The 24,978-nt window shown below is 52.9% G+C and overlaps 2 protein-coding genes across 6 annotated transcripts in view; both read right to left on the bottom strand.

Moving 5' to 3' along the window:
- The window catches only part of ARHGAP23 (Rho GTPase activating protein 23), a 77,472-nt gene extending 66,960 nt beyond the window's left edge, over positions 1–10,512 (bottom strand). For 3 of the 4 annotated variants that reach the window (XM_057501408.1, XM_036930483.2, XM_057501411.1), the window contains exon 1: positions 2,437–2,538. In XM_057501408.1, coding sequence (XP_057357391.1) covers positions 2,437–2,499 — 63 coding nt within the window. In that variant the 5' untranslated portion in view covers positions 2,500–2,538. Of the gene's footprint in view, positions 1–2,436; positions 2,539–10,389 lie in introns of those variants that run through there. The other variant, XM_057501410.1, reaches the window with a different exon arrangement.
- An 8,413-nt stretch (positions 10,513–18,925) lies between these two features.
- SOCS7 (suppressor of cytokine signaling 7) overlaps positions 18,926–24,978 on the bottom strand; it is a 32,422-nt gene continuing 26,369 nt past the window's right edge. For both annotated transcript variants that reach the window (XM_036930382.2, XM_036930383.2), the window contains one exon: positions 18,926–24,582. The gene's annotated coding sequence lies outside the window, so the exon portion shown is untranslated. The remainder of the gene's footprint in view (positions 24,583–24,978) is intronic.

Here is a 24,978-nt window from a genome sequence, read left to right as displayed (position 1 = left end):
GTGATTGCAGCCAAGCTATTAGCTCTCTGTGCCTCACTGCCCTCAATTATAAAGTGGGGGTGATAACAGTACTCTGTCATGGTAGTGTGAGGATTAAATGAGGTAGTTCATATAAATTCCGGCCCAGAGTAAGTGCTCTCTCTGTCTTAGCTATCAGCTGTATTATTAAAGCAACTCCTCCATTTAAAAACACATTTTTTCCGACGCTAACCTATATGTTAATTTGAATATATTTGCATACCCTATGAATCTACCCAGAGTTCTACCCTGGAATCCAGGCTCGCAGGAAGCTACCCACTGTCCTGGAGGAAACTTCCCTACATGATGCTCCAGGCTTGCCTGGTCTGCGGCAGCTCACAAGGCTCTCTCTCCATCTCCGGACAACTAACAGCAATCCCTCACCGGGTAGCTTCCGCCACACTCCTCCTCCGTAGTCTCTCTTTTAACCTTACATATTACAAAGTCCTTCTACATGTCCCCGCAATGAAGACGAAACGAAAGCGCCTCTGCCTGCTCCTGCACTGCCCTGTTCTGTAACCAACACCCACCCGCCCTCATCACCACTCCCATTCATGCCAAAAAAGCTGCCCCCTGCCCAGTGAGCTCGGGCCAGTCTGGAGAGGGGGCAGTGAGATCCCCATCCAGGCTGCTCAAACACAAGGCCTATTCCCCAAGACAAACTCCCTCTCTGCTTGGGTGGCATCCTTGAAAGCCTGCCTATTCCCCATAGTGTCCCAAAGCCACCTGCCTAATAACACTCCCCCCAACCCCAGAGCTTCATCTTGTGCCATGACTCCCATCAGGGGACCAGGGTTTAGCCCTGGCACTATTGCTGGGTACCTTCAGATCCTAACACTTGCCCTGCCCACCCATGGGGCTTTTGAGGCCCTGAACCCTGCCTTGAAAGTAAGGGATTTACTGCTCTTATCATTCCCCAGGGTAGGGCAGGGCTTGGATGCAGGGACTTGGAGTTCCCAGCCACCGAGGGATGGACCCAATCACCTGTGAGCAAGTGGAAGAAAAGCCTGGGGCTGGGGTCTCTGGGCTGTGTTTGGAGGTGACTGGTTATGTAATCAAGACTCAAATCGCATACCAGTGAGCACATCTCCATGAGAGAGGCCACTTTTGGATATAAGGCGGTTGCCCCGGAAGAGGGGGAAACATGTGGGATCAAATGCCATCTACCGCCAGTTGGACCTGGGATGGCAGTGGGGATGGAAATGGTAGAGGGGTGGAGATGTATTAGTATGTGTTAGTAGGGGGAGAAGCCAAGGGACTCAGGCTTAATGACCTCCACCCCCACCTGCTGTCCATCCTGAATTTCAAGTTTATAATTAGGAAACACTGGCTAAAAGGTGGAGGATGAGTCGGGGGAGTGAGATGCAGGTTGAGGGAGTAATGAGCCCACACAAAGACCTGGAGAAACACACCCAGCTCAGAAAGTTTGCAGAACACCAAGGGGCTGGGAGGGCAGAGCATCCCTAAATGCTCCTGTGCTGTCAAAGAGGAAGAGACCTCAGTCCAGACCCCAACCTAGACCCCCAAGGAACTTTTTTCCCAGACTGAGAAAACGACTGTGCTCAACCCTTCAACTTGGGAAGGGGGTGGTATATGTTGGGGTGTTCCAGCAGGACTCTCGGGCCAGGCTCAGAAGTAGGGGGCTGGCCTAAATGGGACCCAGAGGCCCCTGCTGGCCCCTCCCCAGCTTCAGCAGCTGGCAGATCAAAGAGCCCAAGAAAAGTAGCACAGCGCTGAGTAATGCCCCTGGCACCCCGCGCCCAGACCCACCCACCGCGAGCGCATGGGGCAGACGGGAGGGCAAAGGCGCCTGCAGGACCGGGGTCCGGGGCCTGTTTCGTTTCCCAGGACCCAGTGGAGCTGCGGACCCGCGCCCCGAAGCTCGTCGTGCGGTCCGGCCCGGAAGGGGGCGAGTGTGGCGCGGGGAGGGGGGTGTCCGGCCCGCAGTGGCCAAGGACCTCCCGCTCTGGGAACCCCTCCCCCACTCCCGCTCCCTCCAGCTGTGCCGGGGCCTCGCCAACGGAAAACGAAAACTCGGGCAGAGGAAACGGCGGCAGGCGCCCCGCCTGTAAAACCCGGACAAAAGGCGCGGGCCTCCCGCCCCCGCTGCCCGGCCGCGGGGGGCCTGGCACTGCCGTGTCGGGTCGGTGCCCCCTGCCGCGGCGGTCCCGTGCGCCTCCCGTCCCCCTGCCTACCTCCCTCCTTCCCGCCCCGCCCCCGTCCCCCGCCCAGGGCAGCTCTCGCTCCGGCCCCTTGCTCGGCCCGCCACCAGCCGATGTTCCTGGCAGCCGTGCCCGAGGTGCCCGCGCCTTGCGCCCCAGGCTGTGCCCGCCCAGCTGGGGCGCTGCGACCCCGGCCCCGCCGCCAGCCATCGGGTTGCGCCTGGATCCGCCCTCTCCCCTGGTCCAGCGCCGTTACCTGGGGGGGTCGGGGCTCCGGACGGGGAGGGATCCCGACCAGGCAGAAGGCGACTCCATTCATCGGGCGGCAACTGCGGCTCTGCGGCCAGGGCACCGCGGAGGGAGCGGGCAGGACAGGGAGGGGCGGGGCCGGAGGGGGCGGGGCCGAGCGCGGAGTGGGTCCCCCCAGGGGGTCCAGCCCCTTCGCTCCTCCCCCTGAGCTACCGACGGGGCGTACCCGCAGCCTCGCCCTAGCGCAGCTGACTGGTAAAGGGGTTGAGGCAGGGGGTGAGCTGGCAGCAGAGGGCAGAGCACAGCTCCGGGAAGAGAGGTAGTCTCAGGCAGACAGTTTGGGCAGGCCTCCGGGGAACCGGCCCAGATAGGTGATCCTGGCCGAACAAGGAAAGAGGACGAGGGAGCAGAGCCCAAAACTAGCATAGGAAGAGGGGGAGACGAAGGAAGACAGGGAGAAGCAAGCAGATAGAAGCAGGGAAAGGCAGAGATGTCAGAAACAGAGACTGAGAGACACAGAACCAATGAGAGAGGCAGAGACAAGGTAGAGACAGAATAGAGAGAGGCAGAGAAAGTCAGAAGACACAGAAAATGAGATCCAGGGTGAAAGAGAGGGAAGGCCAGAAAAAAGCTTAGGGAGCCTTCCATCCAGAGACTCACGAAGTTGAGACGAGGGCAGAGGTGGTGATGTGCATGGGAGGAACGGGGGAGCCTTCAAGGGGTCCACAGCACTCCATCTAGGGCTTATCCCAGGCAGAGTCTCAGCCCAGGACCCCATGAAGGCAGGGGAATAGAGGCTGGAAGAGAAAGAATGGCAGATGCCCCAGCCTTCAGGCCCCCAGCCAGCCAGCCTGTGGTCCAGGCCTCTGGACTGTGCCATAGATCTGCTCTGCAGTGGATGGCAGTGAGAGCAGGGACACCCCCTGGACCTCCCAATCACAAGCTCCGCACAGCTTACCTTCCCACCTTCAGTCTGAGCTGGGCCCAAGAGCCACCTGGGCACTGAGCCAGTTCCTCATTTCCCTGCCTCCAAGCAGAGACCCTCAGTCTGTCCCCTGATAATCTAGGAAGGGACAGTCCCTCAGTCCTTCATTTCTGCTCTAAATTCTTTATGCTATCTAACTAATATCCTTCCTACCTCCTATCTCCTACAGCCTATGCTTACCCATTTCCCATGCTTTGCAGTTAAGGGGCTTCTGTGTTCTTCACCCAGATCATGAAGAAAAGAGGCACAGGGCACAGATGAATATAAGATTTGGATAAGGCAGGCAATCAAAGTGGGAGGGGCAACTCAGTCTACTGGAATTACCTACCCTCTGGGGCAAGGAGACCTCATAAAACATGTTTGCTTTGCCATGGCCACCCAGACTCCTGAGAGCTGATCATCTCCAAGCCCCCTGCCCTTTCACCTGACCAGGATCAGGGACTCAGGTTCTGGATGGGGTGAGGTGGCCCAGATACCAATTAGGCTATCCCTACACCAGTGAGCCTGAGGAAGGAGACACTGACTTGTTTTAAAGTCTTGTGTTTTATTTAATTTATTTTAAATCCCCTGGAAGTCAATGGAAATGGATTCTTTCATAATGATGGAGGGGAACTTAATGAGTCTGTTTCCTTCCCCACATCTCTTCATTAAGGTCATGTGCAGCCAGAATTATCCTCCACTTCTGAGAAGTCCTTCCTGCCACCTAACTAATCTGTCATACTGCCAGTATTTTCTTGCTTAATCTTCAATCAGGTTCCTGTTTCTACCTCTTTTTTGCCCTATCGCTCCAGTGGTCCAAAGCTTGCTGTCACCCTGTCTCAAGGGTCCTTCCCTCTCAAGGCAAATGGGGTATCAGTGTGAAGGGGAAAGGGTGACACCTGAGATCCAGATTGAATTGAGGCTGTTGAGTAAGCCAGGAGGGTGGTGGCTGCTGGGGTGCCCCTGGCTCACTTTTTCCAGAGCCTGATGCCCTCAGACACTGCAGGAGGTGGTGAGAGGAAATGAGCTCACACTGGCCTGGGGATGAATTCCTCCCTCCACAATGCATTGCACTCACCTCCCCCGCTTACCAGAAAGTCCGCTCTCTCCCACCCTGCTGCCCTTCCCACCTCTTCCTGCACCTTGACCTGCACCCCCACCCTGTCCCCATCCCCCATCATATTCTCCAGCCCCTCTTGTTCCCATCCTTCCCCTCTGACTCCCTGCATCTCACTCCCTGTATTCTACTGTCCACCCCCAAATCCACTCTATTCCTGGCACACACTCTCTCTCTGGGGGTTCAGGCAGTAAACCTAATATGGGGTGGAGGGTGTCCCTCACTGAGGTACTCCCCATCTCTCTGAATTCTGTTCCAAGCCCAGTTACCTTCTCTCCATCACAAATGCGTATGGGGAGCCCTAATTTATGAGGGGTGGAGGAGAGGAGGTTGCGCCTGGGTATATGGAGATAACGCCTAGCTCCTTCTGTTGAGGGGTCGTGGTTTTACCAATCTTGACTCTGCAGTGAAATGTCAGAAAAGGAGCAATGGAAGGCTGGAGAAGCAGAGGAAGGCTTCCAGAAGGAGGTGGCCTTGAGCTTTTGGGGGCTCCCTGAACAGGATGGGGATGGGGCGGAGGATGGAGCAAACTGTACTGCAGGGAGAAGGACACTCATGGACAAAGGCAGGGAGGAGATTCTAGCAGTATAGCTGGAGCCAAGCGGAGGGAGGGGATGTGGGCAGGAAGCGTGGATGGATAAGGAAGGAAATGCGGGTGGGGATGTGACCCTGGAGTTGAGTGGGCCTGAGGCACTTAGATTCTAGCTGGCTTGGGGCAGGGATTTAAGTGGAGATGTGCCCTGGCTGCTGTGGCAGGATGCAGAAAAGAACAGAGGGCAGCAAGGAGATGAGGAGAGCATTGCACAAAGGCTGGGGGTAGCAAACCTCAGAGGCCCTGGGATTTGGTAACCAACTGGGTGTTTGGGATCAGAGATGGAAGAGTCTGGAACAACTCCAAGGTTTCTGGCTCAGAATATTAGGTAGACCAGTTGCCTTGAGTGAGCTCAGGGAGAGGAACATGCTAGGGATTGTGTTAAGTCCTTTGTATTATTATTCCAAACTAGTCTTACAAAGGTACTGTGAAATAGATATTATAATCCTCATTTTATGGAAACACAGGCCCAGAGAACTTGAGTATCTTACCCAAAGCCACACAGGATTTGAATCCAGGCATTTGGCTCCAGAGCCACACTGTTAATTCACAGGCTGTGTTGCCAACAGAGTAGTGATTGGCAGCTTAAACCCTGGGTCCATCTCCTGGAGGAGAGGCCTGAGCTACAGGCATGGCTGTGAAGTCCCTGATGGACGAGGAGAGTGGTTCAGATTCCCCAGGGCCAGTGCAGGGAGGACCCGATGCAGAACAGGATGAGGGGGACACTCACTTTTAGGGGCAGGTAAGGAAGGAGGAGGCAGCAAGGAAAACAGAAGACTGAGAGGAAGGGAGTGGACAGAGGACGTGGCACGGTGTTGGGCAGAGAGGGTACTTTCAGGGGACAGGTGGGGCAGAGGCCAGACTATGCTGTGAGGAAGAGCAGCAGGGGTGAAGAATGGAGTCAGACCTGCTGAGAGAATCAGCAGCGGAGTGGAGGAAAAGCAGCCAGAGTCTAGCGCTCCAGAGGAGGAACCTGTCTTCCCCAGAGCCAGGTAGGGCTAGGTGGGGAGCAGGCGAGCAGTCAGGGAGTCCGAGACCAGACAGCCCAGGGTCAGGATCAGGCCTGGCCCAGAGGCCAGCAAGGGATTGTATGGTGTCATCAAGGAGTGCTGAGCTGAGAGTCTGAAGACCTGGGTTCAGGTTTGCATCCTGCCCACCTGGTAGCTATGTCTTGGAGGAAAAGCATATTCTCTGAACCTCAGTTTCATCCTCTGTAAGATGAAAACAATAAGCCTCCTACGCCTGCCTCTCGATTTGGGGCTCACATTTGATAACGGATTCAAAGCACTCTGTGAGCTGAAAAGGAAAAATTGGGTGGAGGGTGGGTTGTAGGACAGGAGACCACGAAGCTGGGTACAGCTTGCCGCCCCTCCACCAAAGGGGAAGGAGCACCCCCTGGTGGAGAAGGATAGGAGGGCAGGACTAGAGGGGAGAGCAGGGAAGGGAAACCTGACCTGTTCTTGGGCTTCTGGCTTTCACCCGGGGGGTCTGCTTGTCCCAAAACAGCAACGCCCACCTCCACATAAATTTCCATAATTCAAATCAAAAGACATTAATCTTATCTATTTAGAGCACTGACTACATGCAAACTGCTCCGTGGGGCTGCTGATGTGCCTGCCCTCAATGAGCTCAGACTCCAGGGAGGGCAACAAGCCCAGGCAAAGGACAGCTGGGGCGGTGCTGTAGTGGTGGTGCCCACAGTGTTGAGCAAAACAAGGGGACAGAAGGCAGGGGCCTCAGAGGCAGTGTTTGGCCTAGAATTTGAAGGACCTCAAGTGACAAGTGGCAGAGAAAAGAGGCTTGAAGTCTGAGAGCTGGGGAGGGCATGGAACGCAGGCTCTGGCGAAACATCCCAAAGAGTGGGCCTCATTGAGCATCGTTAATGGTGTAGGGTGGGGTGAGAGTCCACTCAGGATGACGCCAGTCCACACCCTTATCCCTGCTGCCAGGTCCCCAAGGAATCCTGCATAAGAGGAACCCCAGCCGAACACCCCTCAGAGTGGGAAGCTACAGACCCTGGCCAGGCTGGGGCTGAAAGGCACTGGCAACCTGCCAAACAGCTAGGACACCAGCCCCCCACCTCTGGACAGCCAGCTTGGGGTGGAAGTGAGGCTACAGCTTCTCTGGCAGCAGGGCAAGCCAGCCCCACCCAGCAAAAGCCTGATGGCAAGGCAGGGGGCAGGTCTTTCACACCCAGCCCTGCTGCTCTCAACTGGCAGCCCCCAGGGAACCATGGTTGTGGGAACTGTGTCATGGTTCTGGGGAAGAGGCGTTGGGCTGGAGTTTTAGCATGTTCTCACCTCTGTGACAGTGGGCAATTGAAGACCCAGTTGTCCGGAGTGTGTGTGTGCAAGGCTAACAGATGACTTAAAGGATCATGACATCACTTAGCAGAGGCTGGAAAACACCAAGATGGGAAGGAGAGGAATTAAAAGTGTTAAGCACCTACTATGTGCCAAGCTCTTTACAAATATTATTTCATTTACACCCATGACAACACTGTAAGGCAGGTATTATTAGCCCCGCTATATAAATGGGGACACAGGTGAAGTAACTTGCTCAGGTGTGATGCTAAGCCCTTGCTCTTCCTGTGAATCACCACGATCCCTCGGGCAGGAGCTAAGCCAGGTAGTCCAGGATGCTAAATTCTGCGGTTCTATGTAAGGGCTTTAAAATTTTCCCAGCAACTAGTCTGCAGTCTTGCTTCTGCCACAGGCCTCCAGCCTAGCCCCACCTGGCCCCTATACATCCCTGAACACAGGTGGGGCCTGTGCCACTCCCTGCCCCTCATACCTCACCCCCACCTCCATTTTGCCCCTCTTGGAAGGTAAAGGCTGGGAAGAGAGAAGGAAAAAGGAGAGGAGGGGAGAGGAGAATGTAGAGGAAGGGAAGAAGAGAAGGGAGAGAAACAGAGAGGAGGAATGAAAGGAGGAGGGCAGGGGTAGCTCCCACCTCCCCCTGGAAGCTCTGGAAATCCCCAGCAGCTGCTCCCCTCTCCTCTGTCTGGCCCTGAGCCAGCCCTGGGAGGGTGTGAGGGGAGTTAGATGGAGACAAAAAAGAGAGGAAGGGCACTGACCGCAGGGGGCAAACCCCTCTGTCCTGGCACCCACCCCACCTGGCAATTCCAGCCCCTGTGAAAGATTCCAGGCATGCTCCCCTTTAAGGAAACCCTACATGCCAAAATCCACACATACCAAACAGACACATCAGGGCGGTTCTTGCACTATAAAAGGATTCTTTGCTTTACAAGAGGGCTCAGCACATGGGAAACTTAAAATAGGAGCTTCCTCTGGTGTGGTGAAGGAACTCTGCTTTCAGGAGCTCCCCATGCACAGCCAGGAGGCTGCCGCGCAGGGGGGGTGTGGTCAGGCCAGGGCTGCCTCAGGTGTTGGCATCAGCCTGGGCACCTCTATGCTTGTGCTTATCATCAGAGTCCCCTTTGCGGGGGTGACAGGGGGGCAGTCCCATGGTCCAGCAGACAGGTTGGCAGTTGTGCTCCTCATCCTGGGACACTATAAAGGACCTGGAAAGCCACCACTCAGCACAGCTGGCAGGGATTCCAAGCAACCCGGAGAAAGGACAGAAGTCCAAGGCCTCCCTGTGTCCCTCGATGGGCCAGAGCCCAACGTCCTGACTCTCCTCCAAACTCTCTCCTCCCTTGCATGATGCCAGTGCCCAGGGAAGCCAGGCTCTGTCCTCTGTGGAAGGGGAAGCAGCGGACCCCAGAAATGCAGAAGCCTGATGGGGCTGATGGCTGAAGTGCACACCCAGGGAGATGAGATGAGCGTCCTCTAGGCAGAAAGTAGTGGTGGCCCCTAGCCCTGCCCTTCCTTTTTTAAAAAATTTAAGTGAAATTCACATAACAAAAAATTAACGATTTTAATGTGTGCAATTCATTGGCATTTAGCACTGACCCTCTCCCCACTCTTTCATACTGAGTAGAGTTGAGGGTAGAGTCACTAATGACAACAGCAGCAGATAATGACGAGTCCCTTTGCCCCTACCAGGCCTGGTGCTCAAAGGAGCTGCCATTGGCCATTTAAATTAACAACCAAGATGCCAAACAGGCCTGGAGACTAGACCAGCCCACAACCCCACCCCAACATCAGGCCCAACCCAGGGAAGAGGCCTAGTGGACGTGATGCCTCCCTCTCCAATCCCAGGATTTAGGATCACCCCATTCCCTGATTCCACCTTACCCTGACTCCTTGCCCTCCACTCCTCCCCCCGTCCTCAACATCATCACAGGCAACCCACGAACCCCTCTGCCACAGAGGTAGGGGGCATGTGTCAGTCTGGAGGGGAGGGGTCTCAGAGCCCAGGGCCCCAGGACATTGCTTTAGGCAGAGCAGTCCAAAAGTCTGGGAGTGAAGGCAGCCTCAGGCCTTAAAGACATGCCCAGGAACAGAAAACCACACAGCTCCAAACCCCACCCTCAGATCTCACGTGGTGATGAGGAAGGGAGCAGGCAGTGTCCTCACGCCCACCCACATCAGGCTGCTGACCCTCTGCAAGTCAGGACAGAGGCCCCCGTGATCACTTAAGGGGTCTGGTCCTGCTTGTCCGGGGTTTGCTGGTTTCAGGAACTTGGGGAGTGGGCACAGGGAGGACTCTGACCCGAGGGGGCCTTCACCCCTGGCCCTTTCTGATGGAGCCTGTGTGGAAGAAAGAAAGCCCTAGGAGCCTGGCCCGGGCTGCAGGTGTGTATTGGTGGGGGCGGGGGTGCATAAGGAGAAGGTGTCCGCCCACGCCATGAAATGGTGGCAGCAGCTGCTGCAGCTGCTGTGACTGGAAGCAGAGGGGGAGCCTGGCTGGGAGAAGCCCCCTGACGTGTGGGGACGCCTGTATCTTGAGGTCCCACCAAGGAGGTCTGGGGGTCAGCGGTAGTTGTATGGCCTGGGAGAGCCGCCTGGCTTCCTGTCCCATTCTGCAGAACCTGCAGCCCCCTTAGACCTAGGATCCTAGCAGCGGGTGGGACCTTACCGAGTGGGGAGGAGGCTTCTAAACGCGGGCGCTCTACTAATGGAGGGGGTGGGGAGAGAGGCAGCGTGTGCGCCCTCAGCGCGCGCCTTCCTGTGTCAGTGGTGGGGGAGCCCTCTTGTGGGGCCACACAAGCCCTGTCACGCAAGCACCATCCCTCCCGCAGAGCTCCGGCCCCGCGCGCAGCACCAGCGCCTGAGCCCTCCTTGCTGCTGAGCCCCCTCCTTTCGGCGCGCCCACCCTCATCCCGTCCTGATGCCGCCGCCCTCCGCTCCCACACTCGCGCCCCCGCTCCGCGCCCGCTGACCTGCTCCATGCTGCCTCTCGCTACGCTGTCCTGGCAGCGCCGGCCCTGGGGGGCACAGGGGCCAGCGGCCCCTCCATGAGCCCGGTCGGTGCAGCACCAGCAACCGCTGAGCAAGAGCGCCTGGTCTCAGCCGCCTGGACCCCCGCCCCGCCCCGCAGGCCCCGCCCCCTCCTCTCCCCTCCCCTCCCGCGGGTGGAGGACCAGGCTCACACACGCACGCGCGCGCATGCAGAGTCACACTCTCTATCACACACACACACACAATGCACCCACACACTTCACATATTCAGGGCTCATCCCTGCCAACACCCCATGTTCTGCCTGTCTCGGGGACATTGTTAGTCCAGAGAGGAGCCCCTCCCAGGGCAGCCCCTCTCCTAGTTCCTGAGGTTTGTCAGTCAGAAGGTCACACCCCTCATTTTACAGGGTCCACAGAGGGACTCGCCCAAGGTCACACAGTAATTTGGTGACAGAGTTGACCCCATAGCTCAGACCACTGTCTGCCTGGCTGATGCTCTGCCTCAGGGGTTACCTGAGAGCAAGCCAGAGATATCCACAGGCCTGGAAGGCAGGGAGACACAGCCTGGACCCCACTTGGTGAGCAGGGGTCTGGACCCTGTGATCCTGTGAGGACAGGAGCTGGTGCAGAGACGCCACTCCCTGTTGTCGGGATCCAGCCTCTGTTCAGACATGTTCTGGCTGGCTATGGGGAGTCGAAATGGAGATTTCTGTCGCCCACCATGTGCCATGCCCCTGCAGGCATGTGCCAAGCAGGAGGAGGGGCTGAACTCATCCACTTCCAGAGGAGGATCATCTGAAGCCCCAGATACCAGCCAGGAAAATAACTTGTGGCAGTGAGGCCACCCACTCTGGTGAGGACCAAGGAGGTGACAAAAAAAGACTGCCTCCCCCACTGACACTCCCCATTAGGGGTGGCTCCTGACTGCCATTGCCCCTCTGTTCTGCCCCAGACAAGGCAGGGCCAAACTGAGGGGGCCTCATAAGAGCAGGCATGTGAGAGGCAGGGGGGCTGCCTGGGGCAGGAGCATGGAGTCCCAGAGGGGACGGGGGTGGGGGGAATTAACCTATCCTGGTGCGGTCTGGGGGTGGGAGTATCAGTTGCAAGGCCTGGATGCTTAAACTCCTAGGGCCAGGGCCCAGGCAAGAAGAGGATTTTACCACTTCTCACTGTGCCCTGACCTCTTTGTCAGGCACCAGAGGGTGATGAGCAGGGCGCAGGAAGCTGAGATGGAGACAGTCAAGATCCTCAGTGGGCCCAGACAAAGGGGGCTTTATAGCCTGGGTGTGGGGGGCATGCTTGGGGGTGGGAGGCAGGAATGCAGGCTGGGGAGTCCTGAGCTCCCGGGCAGCCCAGTTTGGAGCTGAGGCTGGACTCCCCCAGGCCCTCCCACACTTGACCCTGAGGGTTTTTGCTGCTTTGCTCCTGGGACTGCAGGCAGGAGTCCTGGCTACCCCTCCTCTCAGGGGTCTGGCAGGCACTGCCCACATGCTCCCTGTCTTCCCCACTCAGCAGGCTGCAGATGCTCGTGGCTTCCCTGCAATGCCCCCTCGGTGGCCTTGTGGCCCCTGACTGCTACCCTAGTGAGTGTTCTGCTGGCTGCCTGGGGAGAAGAGGAAAAGACTTGGGTGGGGTCACAAGGCTATTGGGTCAATGGGGCCCTTTGTCCTTTCCGAGTTTGTCTTGGGCTAAAGAGACAGGGAGAGAGAGAAGGGTGCTAGCCAGCAAGCATGACCCACACCCTGACCCTGCCTCTCACAGGGGTGGAGCTGGGCCCTGAGCTGTGGAAGGCAGGCTGCATTCCTCCTAGTTGGTTTTCCTCCTGTTCTCTTTCAGGACTGAAGCAGCCCATGGGCAGTGAAAATAAGGAGGTGACCAAGATGGCAGCAATTGCCCACACTGGGGTTCTTTAATAGTTGCAGCTTGGCCAGGCCTAAGGTCTGGGGTTGGGCTTTGCAAAGTTTAGAACTATCTGTCCCCAGAGATGCTGAGCTGACCCTGAAAAGTAGACTCCTATTAGACAAAGCCATGGTAACTAGATTGCTTAACCTGAAAGCTATTTCATCAGGGGAAGCTTCACAAGCAGGGTCTCTGTGAAGGGAGGGGATGGTATTGCCCACCATCTCTGCTGCAGCCTGCGGGGTCCATGTGTGCAGCCCCCTCAAGTCCTCACTCTTTCCTGGCAGGCTGGAACCCCTGACAAGCTCCTATCTTTGATTCCTGTTTCTATACCCCACGTGATCCAGGACCTTCAACAATAGCATTATGTCAGAGAGGCAGCATACGGGTGACAGCAGAGCCCAGTCCAGGTCATTTGATATGGACTGGTCTTTTTGTATCTCCTTCATAAGATAAAAGATAGTCTTATCTTTCGATGAATGTCCTGGGCAAAAACCTCCTTCTGAGGGTTAAAAAAAAAAAGTCCAAGTAGTCAGCATCACATTTTCCAACCATCTCTTTGAGAGGCTTTGAGTCACACTGGAGGGAAACAGACCAAGATTCAAATCCCAGGTCTACCGCTAGTAGCCAGGTGGTACCCTCTCTGTGCTCTAGCTTCCTCATCCATCAGCCAGGAATGTGAATAGCACCACCTCACAGGGTTGATGAAAGATTAAATGAGATGTGAGAATAAAATGCCTGGACCACAGGCGGGGACATGAATGATCAATGCAAGTTAAGTACTTTCTACAAAGCTGAATCAGTTCATCTTTTGTTGATTATTAGTAGCTTTAGTTCTGAGATAGTTTGGAATAATGATTTAGTTCAGAATAGTTTAGACAATTTCTGGTCTCGTCCTCCAATTCTGGGAGGTCGCACTCTGGATACAACCAGGTGTTCCTTTTGTGGGTGGCAGTTGTCTTCAGCCAGGAGGGGAACAGAAATGAAGAAGGGCGGTTTCAGTGCATGCTGATCCTTGCCCACCAGCCTCCTTCCCCTGGCCTCTGTAGCCTCGGGGCTCCCTGGGGAGCAGGAGAAGGAAAAGGGAGCTGAAAGCCACTGGCAGACAACTCCCAGGTGCCATGGGCCTGTGAAGGGAGGAAGGAGGAGGATTACCCAGGAGGGAGTGGAAGGAGATGAGAGCAAGGGGGCGGGCAGCGGGCAGCAGGCCCTACTCCTCCTCCTGCTGCTCTGTGAGCAAAGCCAGGCATGATGCAATCCAGGCCTGATGCACTGAGGCTGCAAGGCCCTGAGAGAAAAAGTGGATGATGGGTGGGGAGGGCAGTGGGCAGCGGGGCAGACACAGGGGCCTGGGGACGCCTGCCCAACATGTGACTCCTTTGTGTGGCTCCTGGCCTCCTGCTGGAGCCTTGCACCCAGTGTCAGACGTTTCCCAAATAGTCACAACAGCCTTCAAAGCAGGAGTCAGAGATGATGCAACTAGGACATCATTCCTGGCAGCATCCTCAGAGAAGGGAGTGCCTCCCCACCAGGGGAAAGAGACAATGACAGACCCAGACACGGAGCTGACTCCCAGGCCCCCACTGGGCCCTTCACCAGCAGGTCTCTGCCTCCCCTTCCTCTCATCCTAGAAGCAAAAGGCAAAATCCCCTAGAGAAGGTGGGATGGGGAGGCTCAGGAGAACCACGCAGGGCCTGCATGAAGCAGTATATATTTATAGAATTCAGGTCTGTGCGGAGATGGGTCTGAAATTCAGATCTATGCAGATGGGTCTGGGCTGGGTTGGTCTGGGCCCTCCTTCCCCCTGGGGCAAGAAAACCACTAGTGCCCAGCAAGCCATCAGGGCAGGGTGGGACCTGAGGGTGGCCTCCACCAGACCCAGGTGTCTGCCTGGGAGCCAGGAGAACAAAGGCTCCCCTCTCCTTCCATCTGGAGAAAGGGTTTTGTCCCATATACCAGGACCATGAAAGAGGTCCTGTGTCATGGAACAGGTCCCCCAGGGGACAGGGTATTAACCGGGGGCAGCAGAAGAGGATGGAGATACTGTGTTCAGGATATTTAAGCCCAGCCTCCACCCACCACAACCCAGACCTGAGGGGACAGGTGGGTGGCCTAGCCCAGAGGAGCCACTAGGTGGCAGAAAAAGCCCAGAAACTCACCCGGCTCCACCCACCCCGGAGCTCTACCCTGCAAGCCACTCCCCCTCCTCCTCCTCCCTCCATCCAGCCCACTCCACTGCAGCCTCTGGTGCCCCCAGCCCCCGAAATCTTTACACTCTTCCTTCTGCCTTTGGGAAGGCAAAAAGCACTCTGTCCTCAAAACGCTCCTAATAGTGATGATGGTGATTAGTGCCCACGGCTGTTACGTGCTGAAGAGGTACCAGGCATTTTACATGCATTATCTCATTGACTCACACACGAGGTAAGTAAAAATACTCTCTATTCAAGAGGAGACAGACTGAGAAAGCATAGAGTGTCCAAGACCACAGGACTAGCAAGTGGTGGAGCCAGCACTGGACCCCAGGCCAGCCCGGCGGCACCCCCGCCCTGAGGGTGTTAACAAGTGGACGGAGGTGTGAAGACAGAGGGCCTATCAGGGACACCTGACAAGTGCTGACCACTCTTCCCACCCCCTCCCCACGCTGCCCCTTGAGATTCTAGGAGGGTGCCTTAGTTTCAGGGTGAGTGTGGGGAAGGTCGCCCCAGTGGTTCAGGCTGAGAACCACTGCATGCTGCCTCTCCTCCAGACTCCACAGGCACGCTGGGTTCTCCCCTCACCAGTACTGCTCCAAGGTGAATTCCCATTCCCGGGGTGTCACCCCCACTCAGGACCGAAGGTGATTCCAGCCCAGAGGGCTGCCCCCCACAGCCACCTCCACTTCTGGCTTGGTTGTCGTGGACCTACTCCATGGTCGGCAAACATTCATGGAGCATCTCCTGATGTGCTGACACCACACTGGGCTGCAGGGGTGGGGACAGAGCAGATGAACAACACGCAGAACCCACACTCCACATGCAGTGAGTTTAACATGTCTAAAACTGGGCCTACCCTACGGTCACTTCTATGTAAGGTGTCCCATTCAGAGAAATAGTCCCACATCCAGAAGAAAAGGATGTCTATCTCTACGGTCACTTTCTTCACTGACACCAGGGCATGAGGGAGGGTGGCAGCTGTAGGAAGGGGCTCCAGGAGATGACATCCAATGCACAGGGAAATTTCTTGAAATCTTTCCCCCTGTCAACCTCATACAAGCTAGCTGCTGCCAGACTCCTCTGTCCCATTCCAAACCCTCCAAGCCACACCCAAGCGCAGCTGTTACCTTCCTGCACTTACTTTTCTCTCCAGTATTAACCTAGCTAGCCTATTCTGTTCTCTTACCTGTCCCATCACCCCTCTGCCTACAGAATAAAGGCCCATAAACAAAGCCAAAGTTTCTCAAAAGGGGGCAGTGAGAGAGCCAGGCCTTGACACCCCAAGGGGCTGAGGTGAGAAGCCCAGATGTGAAGGGCATCTGAGCTGAGCTCTTTAAATGCTTGCTTTCTGTTAAAGGAGAATTCAGCAAGGGGCAGTGGGAAGTCTGGTGCAACCTCAGGTCATGGACAAAGCCTGCTGACCCTACATGGGCAGCTTCATTCAGTGACAGCTGTCATTCTGATGCCACTGGCACCAAGAGGAAGCAGTCTACACCCCATCTTTGGAATATCTCAAGTTAAAGCTGTATTACACACTTCATGCTCTTACCCCAACCACCAAACGTCAGTCCCTTGGGAAAATTCTGAAGAAGATTGACACTTAGTGGCTAAAAAAAACCCTCCATGCAATCAAGTTGTCCTTCATCACCACCACCTTGGCACATCAACTCAACTGTGCCAGCCCTGGGGGGAGGGAGATAGCAGAACAGGACACAGGGTTTGTCCCTCATGTACCAGAGGCCCCAGTCAAGCAAGCAGGTGAACATAGGAAAAAAAATCTTCACAGAGAAAGGAGCATTTGTTTGGCTGGGAATGGCTGGTGAAAACTCCAGAGGTGACCCTGGAGCAAAACCTCAAAGGATGAGCAGTTCTGTGGGTGAAAAGGGTGACAGGGGTCCTCCAGGCAGAGGAACAGCACAAGGCAGGGTGGACTGGCAGATGGGATGCCATGACCTGGAGACTTCAACTCTTGCATTGCAACCAGAGTGCAACCTGTGTGGCGGGGAAGGGGAAACGGCCCTGAATGTCAATTTGAGAAGCTAAGATTTTTTTCTCTTGGAAGAAAGTCATCAATGATTTTTAAACTAAGGAACTGACTTGAGCACATTTTTATTTTGGAAAGACTTTTAGAGGACTGGAGAGGGGAAACAGCAGGAAGACCAGTTGGGAAGTTGCTGAAATTGCCCCGGTGGAAAAATGCCTGGCAATTGAGGAGATATGCATTATGAAGTCGCTGCTTATGTGGGGAACAATGCGGAGGATAAAATTGCAGTCAAAATTCCTAAATCTCCTGGGAAAGGGCTCCATTAGAGATAGACGATAATCAACTACTGCTTCTTCAGAGCTGGAATCAACTCTTGTGCCTTTGGCTGAGCACCAGATGAAACGGCTGGTCTTCAGAATCCACATGCCACAGACAAGACACCAGAATCATTATGCACAGGATGCTCACCCTATGTGAGGCAGGAAGGAACAAAGACAGAAAATTCACTTCTCCCATCTCATCTTCAATCAGGGACGCACTGTGGAATGCAGGAGGGAATCTCTTGAGCTATTATTTGCTATAGCTTATAACTCAAGCAAGTTAGGTAGGTGCATGAATAGATGCCACAGAGAGGTGGGATGGAACAGCTTTGTGACAGAATGGAAGTGGTGGTTGAAAGGAGACAGGCAACATAGGAGATGAAGTAGGTAGTTTCAGGTTTTGGGGGTGAAGAGGGTAGGAGGGGGTGGTTTTTGTTATTTTGGGCTGTCTCCAAAAGAATGCCTTTCCTTCTGTGGGCTTTAATTACCCAAGTCAGAGGGGACTAGTACCTATCTTTCCTAACAAACTTAACAAATCATCACTAATATGATGATTTGAAATGATGAAAATCTCTGCTTTCAAGAAATGCACACTAACCCTCTTGACTAATGGTGTTAGCAAAGATTCCTTATGACTGACAAACTGTCCAAATGGCAGCAATTAGAGCATTTGAATTGCCAATTCTGAGTTAAGCACTTCCCCTTGTGACGTTGTTCACATCTCAGAACTTAGAGCACCTTTTCTTCCAAAAGGGAAGACAACTTTAATCAGGAGTTCACGCTATCATAGAATGACCAACAGAATTGAAATGACACTGTTTTACCCTAAATGGACCTGTGACCTGGAAATACACTCGGAGGGGCAAGCACGGATTCTAGGACCCCTCTTCTAATCAGTCCTGTGCAAATTCAATTGCTGAAAACTAGGGTTTCACCCCATTTATCATGCTTTCCACTCTGAGGGTGCAGAGAAATTGCAGAAAATTCTTCCAAGTGTGACAAGGTGGCACACTGGCCCTCTGAGTGGTCAACTTGGAGGATTGGGTGAGAAGCAAAGTGGGGAGATTTGAGTGGCTCCAAGTATACACTTGTCAATCACGGGAACATTTCTGGTCCTTTTCTCTCCAAAGAGCACAGCTCAAGAGGGCATGGACTATGTATGTCAGGGCACCCCCTGCACAGGGCACCCCAGGATCCTACTGGCTTGCCTACTACATCTCCAGCCAGCCAAAGGCGCTAGGCACCCACAGTCTACATAGAGGACATTCCTACACAAAGCTACTCCTTCAGGAATGGGAGAGGCAGCTGTTTCATCTAATTCACAGAAACAAACACAGAAAGACAAACAAAATGGGGAGACAGAGGAATATGCTAAAAATGAAAGAACAAAACTTCAGAAAAAAACCCGAAATGAAGCAGAATTAAACAATCTACCTGATCAAGAGTTTAAAGTAATGGTTATAAAGATGTTCAGTGGACTTGAGAGTGACTATACTTCAACAAAGAGATAGAAAATATGAAAACAATCAGTCAGAATTGAAGAATACAGTACCTGAAATAAAAAATACACTAGAGGGAGTCAAAAGATAACAAAAACTACTTATTGTGGTGAGCATTTTTTAATGTACATAATTGTGGAATCACTATGTTGTATACCTGAACTAGTATGGTATGTCAACTATACTTCAATTTAATTTAAAAAAAGGAATGGTTAGAAAGGCAGGAGGGACACAGGTTAAACTTATGAGAAAACCTTGACTGCCAGCCTAGGTAAACAGCAGGAATGACTATTATGGTAAAATATGAACTCTTCCTAGGTAAAGCCCCACACCACTGCTCACCAAGGCAAAAAGGCAAGGGACACTTGGCCCAAAGCCCTCTGGAATTCTCCTGCACTGCTTGGGGAAGGAGAAAGTAGCTTTGAGTAATGGCCATCAGCCTTGGGAGTTTTGCAACATCTCTAAATCTCACAAGAGCAGTTCTAATGTGCTCTGCCTGGCTGACATCATAGGGATTCCCCAATGCCAAGGGTGGGTCGTCGGAACTAAGGATGCTGGTGGTGGTGTGGAGAATCCTAGGAGACAGAAGAGGGATTGAAAAACGCAACCCAAGTAACATGTAATAACTTCTAAACATTTTTATTTCAAATCTCTTTTCACCCCTCCCCAAAAAGACATGGGTCAGTACAGCAATCATAAAAAGGAGATACAAACACAAGAGTCAAATGTCTCCCGCACTGACACTTACAAAAACCAGGAATTGTACATGGGATTTCCAAACAGGACCTGCAGCAGCTACTAATGTCCCTTTACAAGAGTCAAACATGCCTATTAATACAGTATATACAGACACCCCATTCTGGAACTAATCTACAGGGACATCCCAATACCCACCCATCTGTCCCCAGAAAAATACCAAAACACACCCAAAGTGCATTTATTTTGTTTATATCAAAACATCTTTCCCTTCTCCTCCCACCCCAAGGCCCTCCCACCCCATTTAAGATTGGCCTGCAAGTCTATTTTAACCATTTAGTATTTTTTATAGTTTATGAAAATAAATTATACAGCAACTATTTTAATAAATTAAGCACAAAAAAGGAGAGGAAAGGAGGAAAACTAAATGGGAAGACAAAAACCAGGCCATGCTTTGGCTTGGAAGAGGGCGGGGTGGCTAAGAGGACAGAAGTGGTTGCAGGGGGTGTGGCTCCCCTCCTGGTGAAGAACTGGCAACCACCTGAGCCCAGAATGGCACTCCTCTTCATTCAGATTCCCAAAAACAACCAAAAAATGTACAGTAGTGGCTGTGCCACCATGGGCAGCACCAGTTCGGGCATTTCAACAATCAGCTTGCCCTCAGAGCAGTGCCAGGATTATGCTTGTTCCTGGGGAAAGATTCTGGGCCTAACAGTGAGGGGCAGGTCCCTGTTCAAGGGAGCACCAAGGATGGAGTAGGCACACCAGCCTTCCTGCTCCACCTGAGCTGGGTAGGGGGCTCGGGATGTAGCTCTGAGTGGGGCTGTGTGGTTTGTGATTATCTTGGGTTCTGATCAAGAATGTCCTCCGTTTTCCTTATGCTGTATCTCCAGGAGCAACTACGATTGCAGTCCAGCTGCAACCAGACAGTCATGTCTTCCTGCCACGGCTGGCTGCTTTGCGCCTGCCCCTTGATGCCTCTTGACACTGAGGAAGGAGTGGGGTGGGCAGCTCCAGATACCCTCTGAATGAGATGAAATGGGTGTGAAGGCATGTCACAGACTTGGCATGCAGAACTGGCTTCCCGGGGGGTAGCTGGGAGTGGGAAAGGTTGGAAAGAGGGGTAGAGAGGACGGGTTGGGAAACTGGAAGAAACAAGGCAGCACCTACCAGGACAGTCAAGAAGTGATGAAAAGGACCAAGACAATACGGAATCTGCATGTAAAGAAAGGTCTTTCCCCTAGCAGATTAGATAATCAATATTTTAATACAATCCATAACTCTTGTTTTTGCAACTGCAGCACCTGAATCCCCAAGGACTCTGTCTCTATGGTTCAACCCCTATCTCACTCATCCCAAGACTTTGCTCTCCACCTTCTCAAGGCCTCCTGTTGTTTTGTGCTGAGCATGAAGGCTCCAGTGTCAACACAGGGTAGATCATGGGGACTGGCAGACCTGACTTTGCCTTCTTGAGCTTTGTGGCCCAATGAGCCTACAGCTTATCAACAGGGGGAAGGGGTCACACTTTTTCTTTTTTTTTTTCTTTTTCTTTTTTTAATAAAAAAGGTTTTACTCCCCAGGAGCAAATAAATCATTTTAAACTACTGATAAACACTGCTGCAGTGAAAAGAAAGATGGCTACATGTATGCAATAGCACAAATTCAGTGTAAGAACAGCTATGTTGACAATTAGAGATAAAAATCATTTATCCATTCCCCCTTTCCCACAGATCAAACCAAGAGGATTCCCATAGGGAAAATGTCTAACTCAAAAGCTCCTCCCTTAGGGACAGGGGGCATGTCATTCTCTTAAAAGTGGAAAACAAATCGCAGGTCTCCCCCCAGTGGAGATACTCTCAACACCCCAACTGGTAGCAAGACTTCTGCAAATGAAGTCACGCACAGACACTCATGCGCGTGCACACACACACACGCACGCACACACACACTCTTCCACTCTCAGACCTTCCTGCAGCCACAGAGCTATATCCCAGGGCCCAGTCCTACAACCTCAGGGCTCAAAGCCAAGGGAGAAGTGGCAGAGCAGGGCAGGATCTAACCTAAGGGAAAATTTCATTCTATCCCTATTTCCTGCTGGGACCCCAGGGCTTCAAGCAGGCCATGCTCTTCTGGGGCCCCGGGGTGAGGGCTGAAAAGGCTGCCTCTCCGGGACATCCAGCTCTAGTCTCTCACACCAGGAACTGCGAACACTAATCACCCTCCCCGGACGTGTGCTGTGGGGGTTTGCAGCTATCTGCATTACTCCCAACCTTATTAAGGGGCCAATACAATCAGCCCCAGTGAAGTCGGAAAGGAGGAAGAGCAGAAACCATAGCACTCTCAGGAGGCTGGGACTGCAACCCTTGGCTCACATTCCAGGGGCTTACATTCACTACATCTAGGCCCAGGCAGGCGACCAGACCAAGGTCATCAGCAGTGGTCCCAACTCCCAGGTGTCACCTACTTATCTAGAGTCCCCAAAGCCCCCACCCTCCTGTGCTCCCACCACAACACACACAAATTTCAAGTAATAGCACATGTAGCAGTAGCTGTCACTAGCTCACAGTGGTCCACGCCTGTCCTGAGAAAGGTCACAGTAATGCAGTAGTAAACTGGGGGTTATATGGGCAGGACCTGAGGGTGCTGACATCACCCAATGATGGGTCCCTAGAAGTGAGAACCTTTTCCAGTTTGTGATTTTAAAATGCAACAACCTTTTAAAAAGGAGTCCCCTCAGTATAGAATGCACTTTAATTAGCACTGCATGGAATCACAAAGGCAGGAGTGGGCCCAGCCAGGGGAGATGAAGGGCAAGTGCTGAGCATGGCCCAGCTGCCCCAGCAACCTCTCTCTGCTCTCTGACCAGGGTGGGCCCTCTGCCAGCTGCCCCTCCCCCCTCCTCATCACTCAGTGGGGCCTGTCTCCTTTGTGCAACTGTCTTGTGGCCCACTCTACAGAGGGAGGACCGGGCTACAGCCCAGCCTGTGATTCATGCTGGCAGATCACAGGTAAACACATCCTCCCCAGGAGGAAGGACGGCAGTGGGCTGGTTCATGCCGCCTCACAGCCAGTCTGATTTTGTGCCAAGTACACAACTTCTCCAATGCAAACCCCTGAACCACAGGGGCCTCTGCCTCCCCTACCCAGGCTGCACTAGAGCAGTGGGGCTCTAGCCATGGCAGAAACCCAGCTGACTTCTGGGCTTGGGCTCCACTTCACCATTATAACACCTCAGTATCCAGACGTGTGTAATGACCAGGAAGTTTCAGTTTAGTCCTGCTCTAATGGGCCCACGCTAACCTGGGGGCTGTGCACCATTCAGTACATGCCATACAGATTTCTGCTTCCATGTTTTCCATCTCACTGTCCTACCCTCGCCTACAACCCAAAGCCTCACCACCACAGAGCTTTCCTAGACCATTTGGTCTACCCTCATCTTAAAGACAGCCCTTGATTCTCTCTGTCACACTGAGTCACTCTCCAATTGCTTCACAGGCAGCAATAACCAAAAAGCTCCCTTAGGCCAGATAGCATGTCTTTCACCTCCTGTTTCCCATAGTCTTTAACCAGAATCAGGCAAACATACACTAAAAAATAATTTTAAAATTATGGGTGGCTGAAATGGTTTAAAAAAAAGATTCCAGGTAGCTGCACTCAGCCACTCAAGGATCGCAGTGGAATCCAGCCTGTGGGCTCCATAGTTAGGTGGTGCCTTCTGGAAGATGGCAATTTAACTGGTACCCCCAAGTGGCAGGACTCACAGGTTCAGCCAGTTTCTGGGATCATAATCCTAACTGGTTGGTAATACTACCATGGAAGCCAAGGAGAGAAGAGGCACCTCATGACAAATCAGAGGTGGGCTGTGTTTAAAGCTCATTTTATGGGTCACCTCTTCAGAGCCAAGTAACAATGCAAGTTCCCCCCTATTCAGCTACACGGAGGAAGACTGGTCCCTCCATGCAGGACATCAGGCAGAAGGCCCATGCTTCCAGATGAGGCAGTCCTACAGATTACCTAATCCCTGGGGCCTTACCTCAAACCTGACAATATTATTTATCTCGAGATGAGGCCGATACAAGCATCGGGGAACCAAAAGAGGCAATCTAATGGAACACAACGCAAAAGAGTAATAAAGACTAAACAGTTCAATTTTTCCATCTTAATAGCAAACCTCTCCCCACAGTAACTCAATAGAAAAGCAAATTCATGTTATATGACTTGACAATGGCCCACTTCAGAAAAAATGAAAGACTATTGAAATGCACTGGAGTTCTCCCTCCTCTTCTACTCCAACATGGAAGATGCGCAACTCTCAAATCAGCATCTGACAGAATTCCCAAAGGCAGGCAAGTAAGATCTGACTCAGGAGAATGTTTGGGTTGCTAGAAAGAAGACAGGAAATAAAAAAGCCCTTGCTGCCTCCCATCTCGGTAACAGGATGACAGTGATAAACCTACACACAGAAGACGTATGCTCTCCTCTCCGATCTAAGGACATCCCATTAAGGCTGAGACACTAAAGAGCTTTCTTGAGGAAGAGCACAACTACAATAGCTTCGTTTCCCACTTTTCTCCACATTCCTTCTCACTAGCTGACAGACAAGGAGATAAGTAACACTGACTCCTAAGTCACCGGGACGCTTTGCCATTAAGAATCTGGAAGCAAGCTCCATTAACTTTAGCAGCTCATGATTGGAGCTCTGAACTGCTCAGGTGATGAGAAAAACTACTGCCTCAACAGCTGGTGGAAGCAACAGGAATGATATTATTAAGATTGTGACCAGAGTGAAATGCAGTTATCTCCAGGGGAATGGACTGAGGGTGGAGGAAGAGTGGGGCAGACTTGAGGTCACAGAACTTAGGAATTCAGTAAAACAAAACTAACACAGCTTCTATGGGAGGTGATTCTGAAACCAGGTTTCTAAATCTTAACAGGAAAGAATGCAAGGAGTCACTACTTCCCTCAGCAGAGGCCATTTACCAGTTTCTGTCCAGTAATTTTCCAGCTGACACTATGCTTCCTCCTTTCTTTCCTGCTCCTCCTGAGGCTACCCGGGCTTGAAGAGCAGCAGACTCCCATCCTTCAGAGACTCCTGACTTGCATTCTGACTCCTCCTCTTCCCTTCCTCCAGGTCAGTGGTGAAGACTTGCACTCGGCCTTTGCGGCCAGCTGAATGACCATCGCTGGCAATCCCCTCCCCTCCCCTCCCTCTTTTGGACATGCTCAACCCTTGGCACCACTTCCAGTCCAATGGGCACCAACCCCAGCTGCCTTTAAGGTGAGTTTTCCATACCAAAAGGTACAAACATCCAAAACAAAACTTCTGAAAAAGGAACAGTGTTGAGACTTCTTCCAGTTTTCCAAGGAGCTCATCCAGTGCCAGGCCACCCCAGGTCTGGACATGGAGAGGTGGGGCCTCCCCTCAGACAGTACAGTTGTGGGCTTCCTCCAAGCTCCAGGGCTGTGGGGAGCCACAGTCCACACAGAGGTTCCCAACCCTTCCCATTCGCTCTGGTTTTCCTCACTTCTCCTCACATGGTAGCTTCATTTGGTTCTTCAAAACTGGAGCTTGGCAACCAAATGCCTAGGGAAAAAAGGGAAAAAATTAGAGTGGTTCAGCAGAGTGGAACCAAAATGGAGTTAAAGAATAAACAGCCTGGCCTCTAGAGGTGAAGAAGTGTAGTTTAAAAGGAGGTTGGAGTTGGGAGAGCCAGATGCTCCCACAAACACTGTAGCTGCTGGGGATGAAGCAACAACCTTTGTCAAGGGGCCGGGGCAGCATAAGGCCTGGATGCTAAGAGGTCCTAAAATAACTAATAAATATATCCTACCACATTATCTAACTTTTCTGTTTCCCTGTCCCTTACCCCTTAATTTTCCACCCACTTCTTCCCTGAGGCCCATCTGCTCTAGGGACTAAAATAGGAATTGAGTCCCTGGAATAAACCCCTTAGGAGCCTGACTACAAAGAGCTGTACGT

This window comes from Manis pentadactyla, chromosome 4 (genome assembly GCF_030020395.1).
Source record: "Manis pentadactyla isolate mManPen7 chromosome 4, mManPen7.hap1, whole genome shotgun sequence".
NCBI lineage: Eukaryota > Metazoa > Chordata > Mammalia > Pholidota > Manidae > Manis > Manis pentadactyla.
The sequence above is the reverse complement of the archived record's forward strand: the minus strand, read 5'-3'. Positions and strand labels throughout refer to the sequence as shown.